The 17,458-nt window shown below is 41.9% G+C and overlaps 1 protein-coding gene across 1 annotated transcript; it reads left to right on the top strand.

The window, feature by feature from the left end:
- Positions 1-3,098: 3,098 nt before the first annotated feature.
- LOC121535122 (dual specificity protein phosphatase CDC14AB-like) lies at positions 3,099-16,564 on the top strand. Its single transcript, XM_041841857.2, has 13 exons — positions 3,099-3,594; positions 4,092-4,182; positions 5,141-5,216; positions 5,427-5,519; positions 5,603-5,682; positions 6,318-6,384; positions 7,331-7,481; positions 7,652-7,882; positions 8,201-8,339; positions 10,035-10,200; positions 15,263-15,348; positions 15,486-15,629; positions 15,721-16,564. Exons 1-13 carry the CDS (start codon positions 3,549-3,551, stop codon positions 15,767-15,769), a joined length of 1,419 nt encoding a protein of 472 aa, XP_041697791.2. The 5' UTR covers positions 3,099-3,548; the 3' UTR covers positions 15,770-16,564.
- The last annotated feature ends 894 nt before the right edge of the window (positions 16,565-17,458 follow it).

The following is a 17,458-nucleotide window of genomic DNA, read 5'->3' as shown; positions in this document are numbered from 1 at the left end:
ATTTCAACTCTGTATGGCAAGCATGAATGTATGACTGAAAACCTTTATGAGGCTGCTTTGAGACACAGCTAGCTCTAGCTACATTAGGGATTACTACATATAACAATACCTGTAGCAAACCTGTGTTTATACACATGGATATCAACTTGACCACTTCAGCATGGTTTTGTGGCACAGTTGATGCAATGCAGGGCTATGGGCAAGAAGGTTAAGGGTTCGCTGACCACCACTGAGGAGCTCACTCTCCCTGCCGGTCTCATTACACTACGATCAGAGCCATCTGCAGACAATGATCAGCTACACCCGCAATAAGATCTGCTAAACATGTGTACGTGACCAATAACATTTGATTTGATTTGATTTGATTTAGGAGGAAATCAGATTATCAACATTTTGATGCTATATTTATAATTATATAAAATACATGCAACTAATTTTCCACCAACAGGTTTCTGTGCCAATGCACCACACACAACCCAAAAGCAATGCATAACTGCATACCGATTACTGACTTTGAGTGTTTCATCATGTAACGCCACAATTAAATAGAGTGTGTCAATCTCGAGCAAACAGAAAATACATCCCTCCCTAATCAGTATCGAAGGCTTGGCTTGACAGACTCTGATTGTCATTCAACTTTTTGGTGTTTTGTTTTGTAACAGATGTTTCTTCCCATTCATCGAATGACTGTTGCACAGTTTGGATGCTGGAATTATATTGGAGTGGATGAACATGCACATGAAGCCTACAGGATACTTTTTAAGTAGCATAATCAGATTATAACATTGTGACTGGTTGTGTTTATGCCACACATAATATGTAATACATTTTAAAAGTTAAAAGTATGCGACGGATGTCATTCATTTCAATGGGGACGTCCACAACGGAGTGGAATCGCAACACCCCCTTGTGGTTGAAGGTTCCGTTGCAAGACTGACACTGCATTCTTTGAATTTTCTCAAACTTTCAGTGGTCTTCAGTCCAGCCAGAGTCAATCGAAGAACAGGATGTGACCAAACCACAGAAGAAGATACAAATATGTGGTTTTTGGTGATGGCTTTATGGGATAGCTAGCAACTTGTAAACAAATGAGTACTATTTTAATAGTAATGTTAAATAATACACATTGGCTGTTAAGCCAATGAGGACATTTGGCTATATGGAAGAAATTATATAGTAAAACTTGCAAAATGGGGAATGTAAATCAGGGGAAAAATGCACTACCCTCCTCTGTAGCTGGTCCGGATCCAGAATTCTAAATAATGTAATGCGTCTGGGCCGGATCTGATTGTCACGGGTTTCAGGTATGTGTAATTTTAACTGACTTGTCTGGAAGTGCCGTACAGATCCGAATGAAACTGCTGCAGTAGAGAGAGAGAGAGAGAAATGTTATCATTTATGCAGAGCACTACTCTTGCTTATCAGAAGAGTGGAGCGTGGCACGTGTGTGGCAAAAGTTAGGAGATATCTAATCAATGGAAGATGAAATTATAATGAAGGAATTTAAAGTTAAAGGAGAAGGATAGGCTACAATGACCAAGAGCCAACAGGTAGGCTGCTACTTAATATTCTGAATGGAGTTGTTGTTATTTGTAGCTGTAGGATGAGAAAGCATATGCTCTGCAGCCTCAATTAGCCTAGCTAGTTACTGAAGCTTCACTAGCTTCTCGCGGTTTGATGCAGTCAAGACAGGTACTACATAATCATATTGGATGATAAAATAACCTAGCTATGGCAACTATTAGTCTACTATAGCACGAGTCGGCTTGGTTGGTTGCTGTCTCTTATCTCTCCCTCCCTCCTCCCTGTTTAATTTGCTCACAGTATGGCTCCTCCCCCGCCTCCTAGAGCAGCTCCACCTCTCTCTCCCTCCTCTCATGCTTTATCAGCTCTGGTTAATAAAGTAGCTTAAAAAAATAATTTTCTGCTGCTTCCCTCAAGCAGATCAGACCGGGTCTGGATCCGACCAGGTCTATATGGAACGGGTCTAGTTGTTCTCTGGTCCGTTCGGAAACAGGTCTCGATTTTAAAAATGAATTTATCGGTCAGGGTGGGAAAGCCCCAGGCCCTTCCCTAATTTGGACCAGTCCCCCCACCCCAGTAAATGTAGAACTGTCCATTAACAATCTAATTACATCATTGTTTTTTTCGCGAGACAGCGTGGTGGTATCGAGAATCCTCAAGACCAAGTGGAGAATCTTGTAGTCTGTGCCAGATCGTTTAGTATGCGCACCACGTTGGAAAGACAAACAACTACAGGAAAGACGGTCGTTTAATGTGAGAGGCTCAGCGATGTTAGGATTTGGAAAGTCGTGTAGTGTAGGCCTATACCCGGCATGTATACAAATAATAAAGTACTGTCGAAAATAATGACCTCTATCACAGTGAAGGCACTTTGTTAAAGTGTAAAACTGTGTTCTTCAACCCTTTATCTCATAGACACTTTTCCCAGCTCAAAGACATTCATTATCATTCCATTATGATGGGTTGCAGTATGCCTAACTAAGCCATCCCAGACATATGACTTTGCCGTGTGTTTGAGGATTGTGCCTGAGCGCGAGTTGTCTAGTGCGTGTGGTTGCTGATCAAAGTAATTAGTGTTGGGGGTTTGAAACACGTCAGTGGCACGTCCTGCTATGGAGAGGTACCAAGGCCTAATTGTAGTCAGGTGGGAAGAAACAATTCGTAAGAGAACTGCATCACATGCCACAGGGAATGCCAAGCACACACACCATGATGAGTGGTCTGTTTGTGTTGGTGGCCTGCAGCTTACATCACTGCAATGTTAACCACACTGTAAAAGTGACTGTTTTACAGTTAGGTCTATGTACTTTCATTCAGACATATCAAAACTAAAACTGACTGAAAAAAGATTGTAAGATGACTATTATAAGACTTAAAGTGGAAAAGTTAACTTAGGAATGTAAAATAACAACTGAATTATGACACACAAATCCACAAAGAACATTCTTGAATCCTTATGCGTAAAAGACGTGACACGAACTGTACTAGGCTAGGCTAGATGAGTAACCATCCCTGCGCAGCTCAGACACTTGACAGGGGATTCACTTCTTAGGTCAGAGCCGCCTCCTATCAAATGCTGATTGGTCAGACTCTACCAAACCATAGCAACGTGCCCTGTGTCGAGGTTTGGCATATGGTTACTTTGGATGCGTCTTGGACGAACTGAATTTTTCAGCCTTCTTCAATTGAAACTTTTTGTTGAAGAACAAACTAAATTGGAATATAGAACACAATCCAGTCTAAATTCTAGTGAAGAATTTGAAGCCGTGCTGACAAGTGAGGAGAGTTGTCGCAAGTTGGATATGGTCACCTTTGTTCTTCTCTTCATCCCTTTTGCCTGCGACATAGTTTTCACTAGTTCGTCAATAGAAGATCATCAAAAGGAATATCTCGTATTGTGTGTTTTAGTTTCATTCAAAAGGGTATAAAGAACTTGTTTTGCATCAACAACTTGTGCACTCCATCTCCAATTCATCTGTTGAAGAACCCTATATAATTCTGAGATTTGAACAACGCCGAATGAAATGGCAGATGAATATGTAATACTTGGAGCGTCGGAGTTCATCAAAGGTAAAAAAAGAAAAGTAGTTGCGCAACTTGGCTTGAATAACATCTACTTATTGCGCGAGAGTTCATGCGCGTGTTGCGGTCAGGCGCAGCCTTAGATTGCTTTTGCCCACAAACGTTTAGAACATGTGATTTAACAGCTGTTTAACTAATTTGTATGTGGAATCAATGCGTTTCATTCGTGTAGTTAGTTTCTTTGAGCATTGTTTGTGCAGTTTTTAGTGACTTTAGTACTTGATGAATCTCCCAGAGCAGAAATATGATTGCACCAGCCAAAACATAGGCCTATATGGGAACACATTTAATGGAAGAGTAACTTTATATTTTGGGTGTTAATGAATGTTGTTTGATGTTTTGGAAGAAGCTAAGTCGGAATGGAAAGGGTTAAAAAGAACCCCTGATGTGGGTCACATTCACATAATGCTCATTGAGCGTGGGAAATGAAATATGATTATTATCATTGTTATCACTTTGCCCTTGTTTTCTCTATTCTCTTACAGACCGGTTGTATTTTACAACCCTTAGAACCAAACCGAAAACTACAGCAAACACTCACTACTTCAGCACAGATGATGAACTTCTCTATGAGAAGTAAGTAGGCCTGTTGTATGGACTGCCCTCTTCAATTCAAACCACAGGTTTTCAATGGGTTTCATGTCCGGAGACTGCGATGTCCTGGTACTGGATAAAGTTCATGATGCCGTTGACCTTAACAAGGTGTGTGTGGCCAAAGAGCACTATTTTCATGTAATCTGACCAAAGCACCGGTACCAATCCAAGTGCCAATGCTGTTTAGCAAACTCCAGGGGTTTACATGTGTTGGATGACATGACAATATAGCTCTTTGGCCACACACACCAGTGTGGAAATGAGAATGCATGAGCAGAAAATAACTCCATACCTACTGTAAAATATGGTGGTGGAGCTTTGATGTTATGGGGCTATTTTGCTTCCACTGGTCCTGGGGCCCTTGTTAAGGTCAACGGCATCATTAACTTTACCCAGTACCAGGATATTTTAGCCAAAAACCTGGTTTCCTCTGCTAGGAGGCTGAAACTTGGCTGCAAGGGGATCTTCCAGCAAGACAATGAACCCAGGGACACATCAAAATCCACAAAGAAATGGTTAATTGGCCACAAAATCAGCATTTTACCATGGCCATCTCAGTCAAAAATTTGAGCATACAATATAGTTCAGTATTTGAATTATTTATTTTATACAGTCATTTTTGCACACCTTTATCAAGGGTGTCAAACGTTTCAGACCCGACTATAGCGCACATAGATAGAACACATGTGTTGTCTATGGATTTAGGCTAACCAATAACCAGTAGGTCTAGGCCTAATGGCAACCAGTTACCATGTGTAAAATTGGATTTTATAACCTGATTTCTAAATCCCAAAATGTGTATTACATGTACTTTATTCTGTAATTGTTCATTTACAGTATACAGGCCTACATGATATTACCTTCCTCCACTGAAGAGTAATAGTTATGCTATTACTTTAGATACATTATTTACGTTTGCTCTCTTGGGCTTGTGTCTCAGCTTCTATGCTGACTTTGGACCCCTGAATCTGGGCATGCTGTACAGGTACTGCTGTAAACTGAACAAGAAGCTCAGGGTAAGACACAGATACATTACCATTCCTCCAAGGGGGTTTCCTCAATATGAACATTACTTTACCCTTTTGATAACCCTTTACATTAAGGTGCTCCTATTACTATGTAATATCAATGTCATTTTCAACACAATCTTTCCTATAAAACCAAACATAGAAGTCGTTTAACGAACATCTTATGATTTGAAATGTTGACAGTCTGGTTTCTTTCAGTCCTTCACTCATTCCAGAAAGAGGGTGATTCACTACACCAGCTATGACCAGAGGAAGAGGGCCAATGCTGCAGTACTTATTGGTGCCTATTCTGTAAGTGTTCATCTTCTTGTCTTTATTATGTCATTCTCGTAATCTCTTATTGTCTCTAATGCACATGCACACGTCTGTCTCAGGTGATCTATTTGAAGAGAAGCCCAGAGGAGGCCTACAGGACCCTCATCTCAGGAAACAATACCGCATATCTGCCTTTCAGGTAAACAAACAGTACACCACTCCAGTAACTATTCAGTTACTCTATCGCCCAATCTTAAATTTAGAGGTTGGTAGGCTAATGCTGTGTACATAACACCCTTCATGAATGGTGCATATACAAATACTGCCAAACGTCATGCCTAATGCCTTTATGCCTAACTGCCTAATGTTTGTCACTGATAATGTTGAAATAGCGTACTGCTGAACAAAGGAGAATATTTGTTGTTTCTTTTCTATAACTGGTATCAATGCGCTCGCATTAGACTCAGAGATATACTGCAAATCCCAGCTTAGCCAGGCTGTGCCACTGACAGAAATGCCTCTGGCACGCCCATAAATACGTGCGGTTGCACACGCACATACAGTTAGAAATGAGTTGAGATGAGAATGTGGAAGATTGATGCAAAGTTCCTGCAGAGCGTTCTAGATTCCTGATGACTCAATGCCACATTGTAACCCCATCATCCTGACATCGCAGGATGACACAACACCATACCAAGTTACACTGTCACCGTTTGGGTGTATGTTGAGTAAATGTAATTGGAAAAGCTTATAATGAGGTTAGCTGTTGAAAATGCACAGCCAACAATAATCTCCAAAAGTGTAATGAATTCACCATTTGTTCTTCTCTTTTAGGGACGCTGCTCTCGGAGACTGCACATACAATTTGACCATCCTAGACTGTTTACAAGGAATCCGCAAGGTAAAAATGCGTTGTTTATTTTCAGTTGAGCCTTGGGTTGGTCATTATTATAAATAATGATTTATTATTAGACTCTGTCCTTCTTATCGTGGGTAGTTGGTGTCTTCTAATGCTTGATAACATGTTATAATAACTGTCATTAATAAGCATTAATAAACTATTTATAAGTAGTACATACTCTTAATAAATGAGTATTCCATCATTTATAAAAATGTATATGGCATTTACAATGGTGTATCAATTAAATTTTTTATAACATGTTATCCAGCCTTTTTATGAGTTTAAAAGGACCCATAGACCGGTTACATGGCCTCAAGAATCCATTTTCTTTCTCCATTCCCCCTCTCTCTGTCTTGTTCGCAGTGTTAATCTTTTAGTCCAATTATGCTCACAGGGAGAGAAACATGGTTAGCATGTATCAACATGGAGGAAGGGTTACATCATGGGTTCACTACAGAACGTTCCATTCAGATAGAAATATAGTATCTAGAATAAACATGATTCTCAACTATGTAGAATATGGAATCATCTTAGTTCTCTGCAAAACATTTATATCTGAGCATTTCAAAATCTTTCTCGCCTGAATTCGACCCTGCACTATGTGCTTTTGCTCACCCTGGCTTTTTAGTCAGGGACTCATTTCTACACACGCAACCTGGTGTGTGGACTCTATATCCAGTTAATGAATTGATGAATCAATCAAGTGCCAGGGAGATGTGAAGAACAGAAGGATTGTGCAATGGAGTGTAATCAATAAGAGAAAAAGAGAAGATGAGAAGAGAGGGAACTCTTGCAATTTCTCCACGTTCACACAGGTCCTTGAGACTGCAAGGCTATGTCTACAGTGACTATATATGTACGTTGCTCCTAAGTACTCGTCTTTTTGTGAACAACAATTCATGTCAGGTTTGATTGAATACCACCCTGCTTTTTCTTCCATCCCTAGGCCCTGCAATATGGATTCTTCAACTTTGAGACATTTGATGTGGAAGAGTATGAGCATTATGAGCGGGTGGAGAATGGAGACATGAACTGGATTATTCCTGGGAAGATTTTGGCCTTTAGTGGACCTCACCCAAAAAGCAAGATAGAGAATGGTGAGTTTTTCTCAGTGCCTATACATGTTTTTAAGAGACAATTACAGCGCTTGTCATGTCACAGTAAATGGAATGGCAGTTGATAGTACAGAATACCCAAATTACTTTACTTCACCAACCTCCACTATAATGGTACTGACCCCAACCCTGTTGCCCCCCCTCCCTCCCAGGATACCCTCTCCACGCTCCAGAGGCCTACTTCCTGTATTTCCAGGAGCATGATGTCACCGCCGTGGTGCGGCTCAACAGAAAGATCTACGACGGACAGCGGTTCACTGACGGCGGCTTCGAGCATCACGACCTGTTCTTCGTGGACGGAACCACGCCCAGTGACCTCATCACACGACGCTTCCTCCACGTGTGTGAGAGCACCGAGGGCGCTGTGGCTGTCCACTGCAAGGGTTAGAGGCTGTGTGTGTGTGTGTATTAATGAGTTCATAAAGCCATCATGTACAGAAAGCAACATAAAACATGTGTACATCATACAGTACATAAAGCTCTGCTGTCTGTTCAGTAGCAAATTACAAAATTATTCAGTGGTGGACTCTAGCATGCAGTGATACAGAGACATCACTAGAGGGCAGCAATTGACTGACATATCAACAGTAGGCTTACTCACTCACCATTACTCTATCATAAAGAACTCTATTTTCTCTTCTTCTCTCTTTACTCTTTCTCTTTCTTTTCTGCGCACTCCTCCCCTCTCTGTCCATTCACAGCGGGTCTGGGTCGTACGGGGACTCTGATAGGTTGTTACCTGATGAAGCACTATCGTTTCACGGCGGCTGAGGCCATCGCCTGGATCAGGATCTGCAGGCCTGGATCCATCATCGGACCTCAGCAGGACTTTCTTGAAGAGTAAGGAATAAACCCCAATATTTCACACTAAGGCCCAGTGAAAGATACAGTGCATTCGGAAAGACCTCTTGACTTTTTCCACATTGTGTTACATTACAGCCTTATTCTAAAATGGATTAAATTGTGTTTTTTCCCTCATCAATCTACACACAATACCCCATAATGACAAAGCAAAAACAGGTTTTTAGAAATGTTAGCAAAAAAAGAAAATATCACATTTATATAAGTATTCAGACCTTTTACTCAGTACTTTGTTGAAGCACCTTTGGCAGCGATTACAGCCTCAAGTCTTCTTGGGTATGACGCTACAATCTTGGCACACCAGTATTTGGGGAGTTTCTCCCATTCTTCTCTGCAGATCCTCACAAGCTCTGTCAGGTTGGATGGGGAGTGTCGCTGCACAGGTATTTTCAGGTCTCTCCAGAGATGTTCGATTGGGTTCAAGTCTGGGTCTCTCAAGGACATTCAGAGACTTGTCCCGTAGCCACTCCTGCGTAGTCTTGGCTGTGTGCTTAGGGTCATGTCCTGTTGGAAGGTGAACCTTCGCCCCAGTCTGAGGTCCTGAGCACTCTGGAGCAGGTTTTCATCAAGGATCTCTCTGTACTTTGCTCCGTTCATCTTTACCTCGATCCTGACTAGTCTCCCAGTTCCTGCCGCTGAAAAACATCCCCACAGCATGATGCTGCCACCACCATGCTTCACTGTAGGGATGGTGCCAGGTTTCCTCCAGCGGTGACGCTTGGCATTCAGACCAAAGTATTCAATCTTGGTTTCATCAGACCAGAGAATCTTGTTTTTCATGGTCTGAGAGTCCTTTAGGTGCCTTTTGCCAAACTCCAAGCGGGCTGTCATGTGCCTTTTACTGAGGAGTGGCTTCCGTCTGGCGACTTTACCATAAAGGCCTGATTGGTGGAGTGCTGCATAGATGGTTGTCCTTCTGGAAGGTTCTCCCATCTCCACAGAGGAACTCTGGAGCTCTGTCAGAGTGACCATTGGGTTCTTGGTCACCTCCCTGACCAAGGCCCTTCTCCCCCGATTACTCAGTTTGGCCGGGCGGCCAGCTCTAGGAAGAGTCTTGGTTGTTCCAGACTTCTTCCAATCTATTGAATTTACCACAGGTGGACTCCAATCAAGTTGTAGAAACATCTCAAGGATGATCAATGGAAACAGGATGCACCTGAGCTCAATTTTGAGTCTCATAGCAAAGGGTCTGGATACTTATGTAAATAAATAAATAAATAAATAAAAATAAAACTGTTTTCACTTTGTCATTATGGGGTATTGTGTGTAGATTGATGAGGAAATGTTTTTATTTAATCAATTTTAGAATAAGGCTGTAATGTAACAAAATGTGGAAAAAGGGAAGGGGTCTGAATACTTTCCGAATGCACTGTATATTGCAGTATCTCAGGTTCACAGTGCTTCACCACTTTTCATGAATTTGATTTACTGCCAGGAGTTTGTAAAGTATGATTTGACATGCACCGCAGTTGGGTTCAGGCCTTGTACTCATGAAGTGTCGCAGAGTAGATCAGAGTGCTGATCTAGGATCAGTTTTGCCATTTAGATCATAATAAATAAGAGGAGGACCTGATCCCAGATCGCTTTTTTAATATGGACCCTTTGGGGGAGACATCATCTGGCTCTTAAATCTGTGGAAGTTTGGTACATCTGACTCCTCATCTCTCTCTTTAGTAAGCAACACAGTATGTGGGTGCAGGGTGACATGCACCGCACCAAACAGAAGCAGCAGCAGCGTCGCCAGCGGCCAAAGCTGGACCAGGAAGTGACTTGCCTCGTCTCCAGCATGGACGACCTGTCAATCAATACGACTCTTTATAAGTCCTTCAGCCTGGATGAGGTGAGTGACTTTGGCAATAGTTCTTTGTATGCAGGGTTGGGTAGGTTACTTTCTAAATGTCATCTGTTACAGTTACTAGTTACCTGTCCAAAATTGTAATCAGTAACTTTTGGATTATCCAAACTCAGTAATGTAATCTGATTACTTTTCGTCATGCATCTTGTTCTGGAGGCAGCTCTGGCAGAGCCACAAAGTTATAACATCTGATTTTAAACCTAACCTTAACCCTAACATTAACAACACTGCTAACCACTAATGCCTAACCCTAGCCTTAAATTAAGACCAAAAACACATTTTTGTTTTCATACATTTTTACAATATAGCCAATTATGTACTCTGCAGCTGGCCCATCTAGTGGAAATCTCTCAGTTCTGCCTCAAGGACAAGACTCATCCCAATAAACATCAACCTGCTTAAGAGGCATTAGAAGAAGACAAAAGTCAATGCTTACTTACAAGCCCTTAACCAACAATGCAGTTTTTAAGAAAATAAAAAAAGTGTTAAGTAGAAAATAGAAAAGTAAAGAAATAGCAAATAATTAAAGAGCAGCAGTAAAATGTACGTTTGTGTAAAACATTGTTGATGGCTGTTTTGTGGATGATCACCAGTTTTATAATTGTACAACCATGAAATGACTATCTAATGCAGTTGACCAAATTCCATTTAAATTTGCTGCTATGCTTGTCCTAGTCGCGTACGAGACAGAATGCTGGATTTGAAAAGTAGATGGTTGCTGTGCTTCTTGTATGAATTGTAGCACTTTTCTGGCCAGATATGCCACCTGAGTTACACCAACGGAGAGTGATTGGCAGGTACCACAGCTGCAAAAAAAGATTATTTACAAAGATGGATTCCACCTCATTTACCAATGCAGCAATGGCTGCTCACGTTCAAGGAAATTGTCCTTATGTCCACGGCCAGGATTCACAGGGCCAAGGTGTCCACTCTGGACACATGGAAAAAAAGCAGCGGCCGACATTTCGGAATTTTTATGCAACAGACATCCATGAATGCGTCGCTATAATTTATAACTATTTCCGACGCTATATGATGTATTGTTCAGTAGATCTACAAAGTAATGTGTTTTTCCTGATTTATTTTACATATGCTACCCCTGTAGCTCAGTTGGTAGAGCATGGCGCTTGCAACGCCAGGGTTGTGGGTTTGTTTCCCACGGGGGGCCAGTATGCAAATAGTCCGGGTAGCCATGATTAGCTTTTCAGAAGTTTTATGGCTTGAGGGTAGAAGCTGTTAAGAAGCCTTTTGGACCTAGACTTGGCGCTCCGGTACTGCTTGCCGTGCGGTAGTAGAGAGAACAGTCTATGATTAGGATGGCTGGAGTCTTTGACAATTTTTAGGGCTTTCCTCTGACACCGCCTGGTATAGAGGTCCTGGATGGCAGGAAGCTTGGCCCCAGTGATGTACTGGGCCGTACACACTACCCTCTGTAGTGCCTTGCGGTCGGAGGCCGAGCAGTTGCCATACCAGGTGGTGATGCAACCACTCAGGATGCTCTCGATGGTGCAGCTGTAGAACTTTTTGAGGATCTGAGGATCCATGCCAAATCTTTTTAGTCTCCTGAGGGGGAATAGGCTTTGTCGTGCCCTCTTCACGACTGTCTTGGTGTGTTTGGACCATGATAGTTTGTTGGTGATGTGGACACCAAGGAACTTGAAGCTCTCAACCTGTTCCACTACAGCCCTGTTGATGAGAATGGGGGCGTGCTCAGTCCTCTTTTTATGGTGGTCTGCTTGAAACATGTTGGTATTACAGACTCAGTCAGGGACATGTTGAAAATGTCAGTGAAGATACTTGCCAGTTGGTCAGCGCATGCTTGGAGTACACGTTCTGGTAATCCGTCTGGCCCTGCGGCCTTGTGAATGTTGACCTGCTTAAAAGTCTTACTTACATCGGCTACGGAGAGCGTGATCACATAGTCATCCAGAACAGCTGATGCTCTCATGCATCCTTCAGTGTTGCTTGCCTCGAAGCGAGCATAGAAGTGATTTAGCTCGTCTGGTAGGCTTGTGTCACTGGGCAGCTCGCGGCTGTGCTTCCCTTTGTAGTCTGTAATAGTTTGCAAGCCCTGCCACATCCGACGAGCATCAGAGCCGGTGTAGTACGATTCAATCTTAGTCCTGTATTGACTCTTTGCCTGTTTGATGGTTCGTTGGAGGGCATAGCAGGATTTCTTATAAGCATCCGGGTTAGAGTCCCGCTCCTTGAAAGCGGCAGCTCTACCCTTTAGTACGTATGGTCACTGTGGGGACGACGTCATCGATGCACTTATTGATGAAGCCAGTGACTGATGTGGTGTACTCCTCAATGCTATCGGAAGAATCCCGGAACATATTCCAGCCTGTGCTAGCAAAATAGTCCTGTAGCTTAGCATCTGCGTCATCTGACCACTTCCTTATTAACCGAGTCACTGGTGCTTCCTGCTTTAGTTTTTGCTTATAAGCAGGAATCAGGAGGATAGAGTTATGGTCAGATTTGCCAAATGGAGGGAGAGGGAGAGCTTTGTACGCGTCTCTGTGTGTGGAGTAAAGGTGGTCTAGAGTTTTTTTCCCTCTGGTTGCACATTTAACATGCTGGTAGAAATTAGGTAGAATGGATAAAAATTTCCCTGCATTAAAGTCCCCGGCCACTAGGAGCGCTGCCTCTGGATGAGCGTTTTCCTGTTTACTTATGGCCTTATACAGCTCATTGAGTGCAATCTTAGTGCCAGCATCGGTTTGTGGTGGCAAATAGACAGCTACGAAAAATATAGATGAAAACTCTCTTGGTAAATAGTGTGGTCTACAGCTTATCATGAGATACTCTACCTCAGGCGAGCAAAACCTCGAGACTTCCTTAGTATGAGATTTTATGCACCAGCTGTTGTTTACAAATATACACAGACCGCCACCCTTGTCTTACCGGAGTCAGCCGTTCTATCCTGCTGATGTTGCGTATATCCCGCCAGCTGTATGTTATCCATGTCGTCGTTCAGCCACGACTCGGTGAAACATAAGATATCAGAGTTTTTAATGTCCCGTTGGTAGGATAACCTTAATCTTAGGTTGTCCAATTTATTTTCAAATAATTGAACATTGGCTAATAGGATTGATGGAAGAGGCAGTTTACTCGATTGCCGTCGGATCCTTACAAGACACCCCGACCTACGTCCACGATACGTCCAAGATCTCATGCGAATGACGGGGATTTGGGCCTTGTCGGGTGTCTGTAGAATTCCTTCGCGTCCGACTCGTTGAAGAAAAAATCTTTGTCCAATACGAGGTGAGTAATCGCTGTCCTGATATCCAGAATCTCTTTTTGGTCATAAGAGACGGTGGCAGAAACATTGTGTACAGAATAAATTAGAATAACGCAAAAAAACACACATAATAGTACAATTGGTTAGAGGGCTGTAAAACGGCAGCCATCTTCTCCGGTGCCATCAAGTCGAAGCAACCACTACCCCATTGTTGACTAGAAATTAGCTATAACTGGGCTAATAACCCATTAACTAGAAAAGAATATGAACAAATGTGCACGTGGCTACATGCAGCTCTCACTTTGATCTCAAAACAAGTGCATCTACTCGCAACCACACATACTGTAGCCTAAACATAGTCTAGTTCAAAGTGAATGGCACAGATCCATATATGGCAATGGCTATTTGCATATAGGCCTACTGCAGCTCTGATTGGTTATGGCACACCGGTCTGTGTAGAGTACAGGCCTGGTTCATGCCTGTCAATATAATAGAATCCTACTCCAATGCGCTTTGCCTACAAGAAAATATCTTGCCAAGTTAGTTTAGCATACTATGTCTTGCAAAGTTCGTTTTGTTACGGTATGTTACATTGAAAGTGGCTAATATTGCGTTGATTCGATCACAATTCCCACAGTAGAGCGAAACGTTGATAGTGTTAACTAAAGGGGAAAACTCTAGAAAGTTGAGTGAAGTTCAATCTAGTGCTTCTCTGCGTGGGTTGATATTTCTTCTGCGTGGCAGTCCGAGGGGAGCTGAGCGCCCGCGCACGCACGCAGCTTAGAGGGAACATTGCCATTGAGCATGTTTGGGATGCTCTGGATTGACGTGTACGACAGCGTGTTCCAGGTCCTGCCAATATCCAGCAACTTCGCACAGCCATTGAAGAGGAGTGGGACAATATTCCACAGGCCACAATCAACAGCCTGATCAACTCTATGCGAAGGAGATGTGTTGCGCTGCATGAGGCAAATGGTGGTCACACCAGATACTGACTGGTTTTCTGATCCACACCCCTACAATCTTTTTAAGGTATTTGTGACGAACAGATGCATACAGTATCTGTATTCCCAGTCATGGGAAATCCATAGATTAGGGCCTAATGAATTTATTTCAATTGACTGATTTCCTTTTGTGAATTGTAACTCAGTCAAATCTTTGAGATTGTTGCATGTTGCGTTTATTTTTGTTCAGTGTAGATATCAATAATAAGTGATATCCGTATCTCCCGTAGGCTACACCACTGCTGTCGTCCTTACCTCCAAGCATTTATTCAAGTTGGATAATCTTTGGATACCGACAGCAGTCACTCCATTGGAAGACAGCTTGGACTGTAGCTTACAAAAGCCTATTCCTGCTCTTTTCCCGAGATCCATCAAACGCATTTGGTGTATCATCAAAGTGGTCTCTGCCTTGTGGTCAGACTCGCTCAGGCGGAACAAACGTAAACTTGCGGCTTTTTTCAATGCTGATTTGAATGTCATTGAGAAAACATAAAGGTGTAAAAGAAAAATGTGCGCAAACATGCTTTCTGAATTTAAAAGTAATCCTCAAAGTAATCATCTAGTTTTTCAAAAGTATCTGTAATCTGATTACAATATTTTTGGCCTTGTGTTTGACACATGTGGTGTTACAGATATGACTGTTTGTCAAGTACAATAATCATTCAGGTCAGTTTTATTCATTGCATTATAATCTGAAATGTTCTGACCCTGTCTAAGTTTTTTGAGGGCTGGTATTTCGCTAGGATGTGAAATGATTGTGACTGCATGTCTTGGTTTGTTGCCCTCTCTCTGCCGTCTGCAGAATAACTACAGGGAGTGTCTGACCCAAGGAGATAAACTCAGGGATTTGAAAGGCCGTCGCTCATCCAGGTCTGCCACCTCTTCACGGTATGTGTGTGTGTGGTGCGAAAGTGAATGTGGTAAAACATACATCGATAGGCATAACCCTCATCTTTAGAGCTGTACTTTGAATGTATTTTAAAAGGTTATGAAACCTTGTTGTTTGTTGTACCATCATTCTCCAGGTTGAATTTGACAAAGACCAGTCAGACCTCTATCACCCCTCCCAAGTCTTCCAAGTTATCTCAGGTCCCTGTCCCCTTCTCCTCTTCCTCTTCTCCCAAGAGGCTGGTGCAAAGCTCCTCATCCTCAGCTAGTAACCTTAAGAGGTGAGTTTCTGTGTGTGATGTGTGTGTTTTTGTGCCATCTTCATGTGTTCAGGTATGTATGATCTCTCTCTGTCTCTCTCTCTCTCTCTAGTCCCTTTAGCCTGAGTATGTTCAGCTCTAAGGCTACTGCCATTCACTGAGCCAGCGTTGATCACTGACTTTTCATCTTTGACCTTCTGACCTTCCAGTTGACCCCAGGAGACGGGAGGTTAACCCTCTCAACAGCTGGAGAAATGTGCACGATTGTCTCTGTTAAAAAATCTAATCCACCCCTGAGACACTGTAAAAATCCTCTTTGTAACAATTGGATTTGTAGACATGATGTAATTTAAATCAATGTAATTTGTTTGATTTGAAAATGGGTTTATAATCATTTTAATTGTGTGTTTATCATGGCTTTCTCTTTCTCTTATTCAGTTATTCAATTGGTATCTATTTTTTGATTGACGCTGTAAAAGCAGACATATCCTACACTCAGCTGAAACATGAGTGGCTGTCTATGAATGTTGTCATACAGGAGATGTATTTTTTGAATGTGAATACGTTTGGATTGTAACAGAACTGACTCTGGTTGAGCACTTTTTTTCTGACTTGTTTTTACGACTCTGTTGTTGACAGGCTTGAGACAATTGTTGTTTTGTTTTAAGTAACTTTAAGTAGTAGGCCTATATGGCGTATATGGAGTGTATTTCTGCAAACTTTGCAGAAATACTATTGGTACATTGTGTCCTTTAAATTTGATTAAAAACTTTCCTTGTCAAAATAAGTCATCTTTCTCTGCAAATTTCATTTGACTCATAGACATGGCAGGATAAGACCAATTTTCTGGCTTATATTAAATATTTCCAACTGAATAAAATAGGGACCATGTATAGCAGTTGTAAGGGCAGGAAATCAACAGAAGGTAAGGCAGATTGAAGTGCTACATTTTATTTATTTATTTGCAGGTCTTAGGCGTTTACACAGGCAGCACAATTCTGATATTTTTTCCACTAATTGGTATTTTGACCAATCAGATCTTTTTACAATATGTTTTTCAGAGCTTATCTGATTGGTCAAAATACCAATTAGTGAAAAAAATATCAGAATTGGGCTACCTGTGTAAACGCAGCCTTAGTGATCCAATGGTGAATATGCCTACTTGACCATACCATTACCAAATTGGCAATTAAAACCAACTGGTTCTACTATGTAAAAGGCAATTTCCATATCCATCTTTACTTTGATACATTTGTATAAATCAGAAATACAGTGAGGGAAAAAAGTATTTGATCCCCTGCTGATTTTGTACGTTTGCCCACTGACAAAGAAATGATCAGTCTATAATTTTAATGGTAGGTTTATTTGAACAGTGAGAGACAGAATAACAACAAAAAAAAAACAGAAAAACGCATATCAAAAATGTTATAAATTGATTTGCATGTTAATGAGGGAAATAAGAATTTGACCCCCTCTCAATCAGAAAGATTTCTGGCTCCCAGGTGTCTTTTATACAGGTAACGAGCTGAAATTAGGAGCACACTCTTAAAGGGAGTGCTCCTAATCTCAGCTTGTTACCTGTATAAAAGACACCTGTCCACAGAAGCAATCAATCAATCAGATTCCAAACTCTCCACCAAGACCAAAGAGCTCTCTTAGGATGTCAGGGAGAAGATTGTAGACCTACACAAGGCTGGAATGGGCTACAAGACCATCGCCAAGCAGCTTGGTGAGAAGGTGACAACAGTTGGTGCGATTATTCGCAAATGGAAGAAACACAATAGAACTGTCAATCTTCCTCGGCCTGGGGCTCCATGCAAGATCTCACCTCGTGGAGTTGCAATGATCAT

The sequence above is a fragment of the Coregonus clupeaformis genome, chromosome 21 (genome assembly GCF_020615455.1).
Source record: "Coregonus clupeaformis isolate EN_2021a chromosome 21, ASM2061545v1, whole genome shotgun sequence".
Lineage (NCBI taxonomy): Eukaryota > Metazoa > Chordata > Actinopteri > Salmoniformes > Salmonidae > Coregonus > Coregonus clupeaformis.
This window is presented reverse-complemented; position numbering and strand designations above follow the sequence as displayed.

Excerpts from the sequence above, each read along its gene's own strand:
- LOC121535122 (XM_041841857.2), top strand. The coding sequence starts at position 3,549 with ATGGCAGATGAATATGTAATACTTGGAGCGTCGGAGTTCATCAAAG. Across the intron at positions 5,217-5,426 it reads AACTGAACAAGAAGCTCAGG|TCCTTCACTCATTCCAGAAA; the intron begins GTAAGACACAGA and ends GGTTTCTTTCAG. Across the intron at positions 7,883-8,200 it reads TGTGGCTGTCCACTGCAAGG|CGGGTCTGGGTCGTACGGGG; the intron begins GTTAGAGGCTGT and ends GTCCATTCACAG.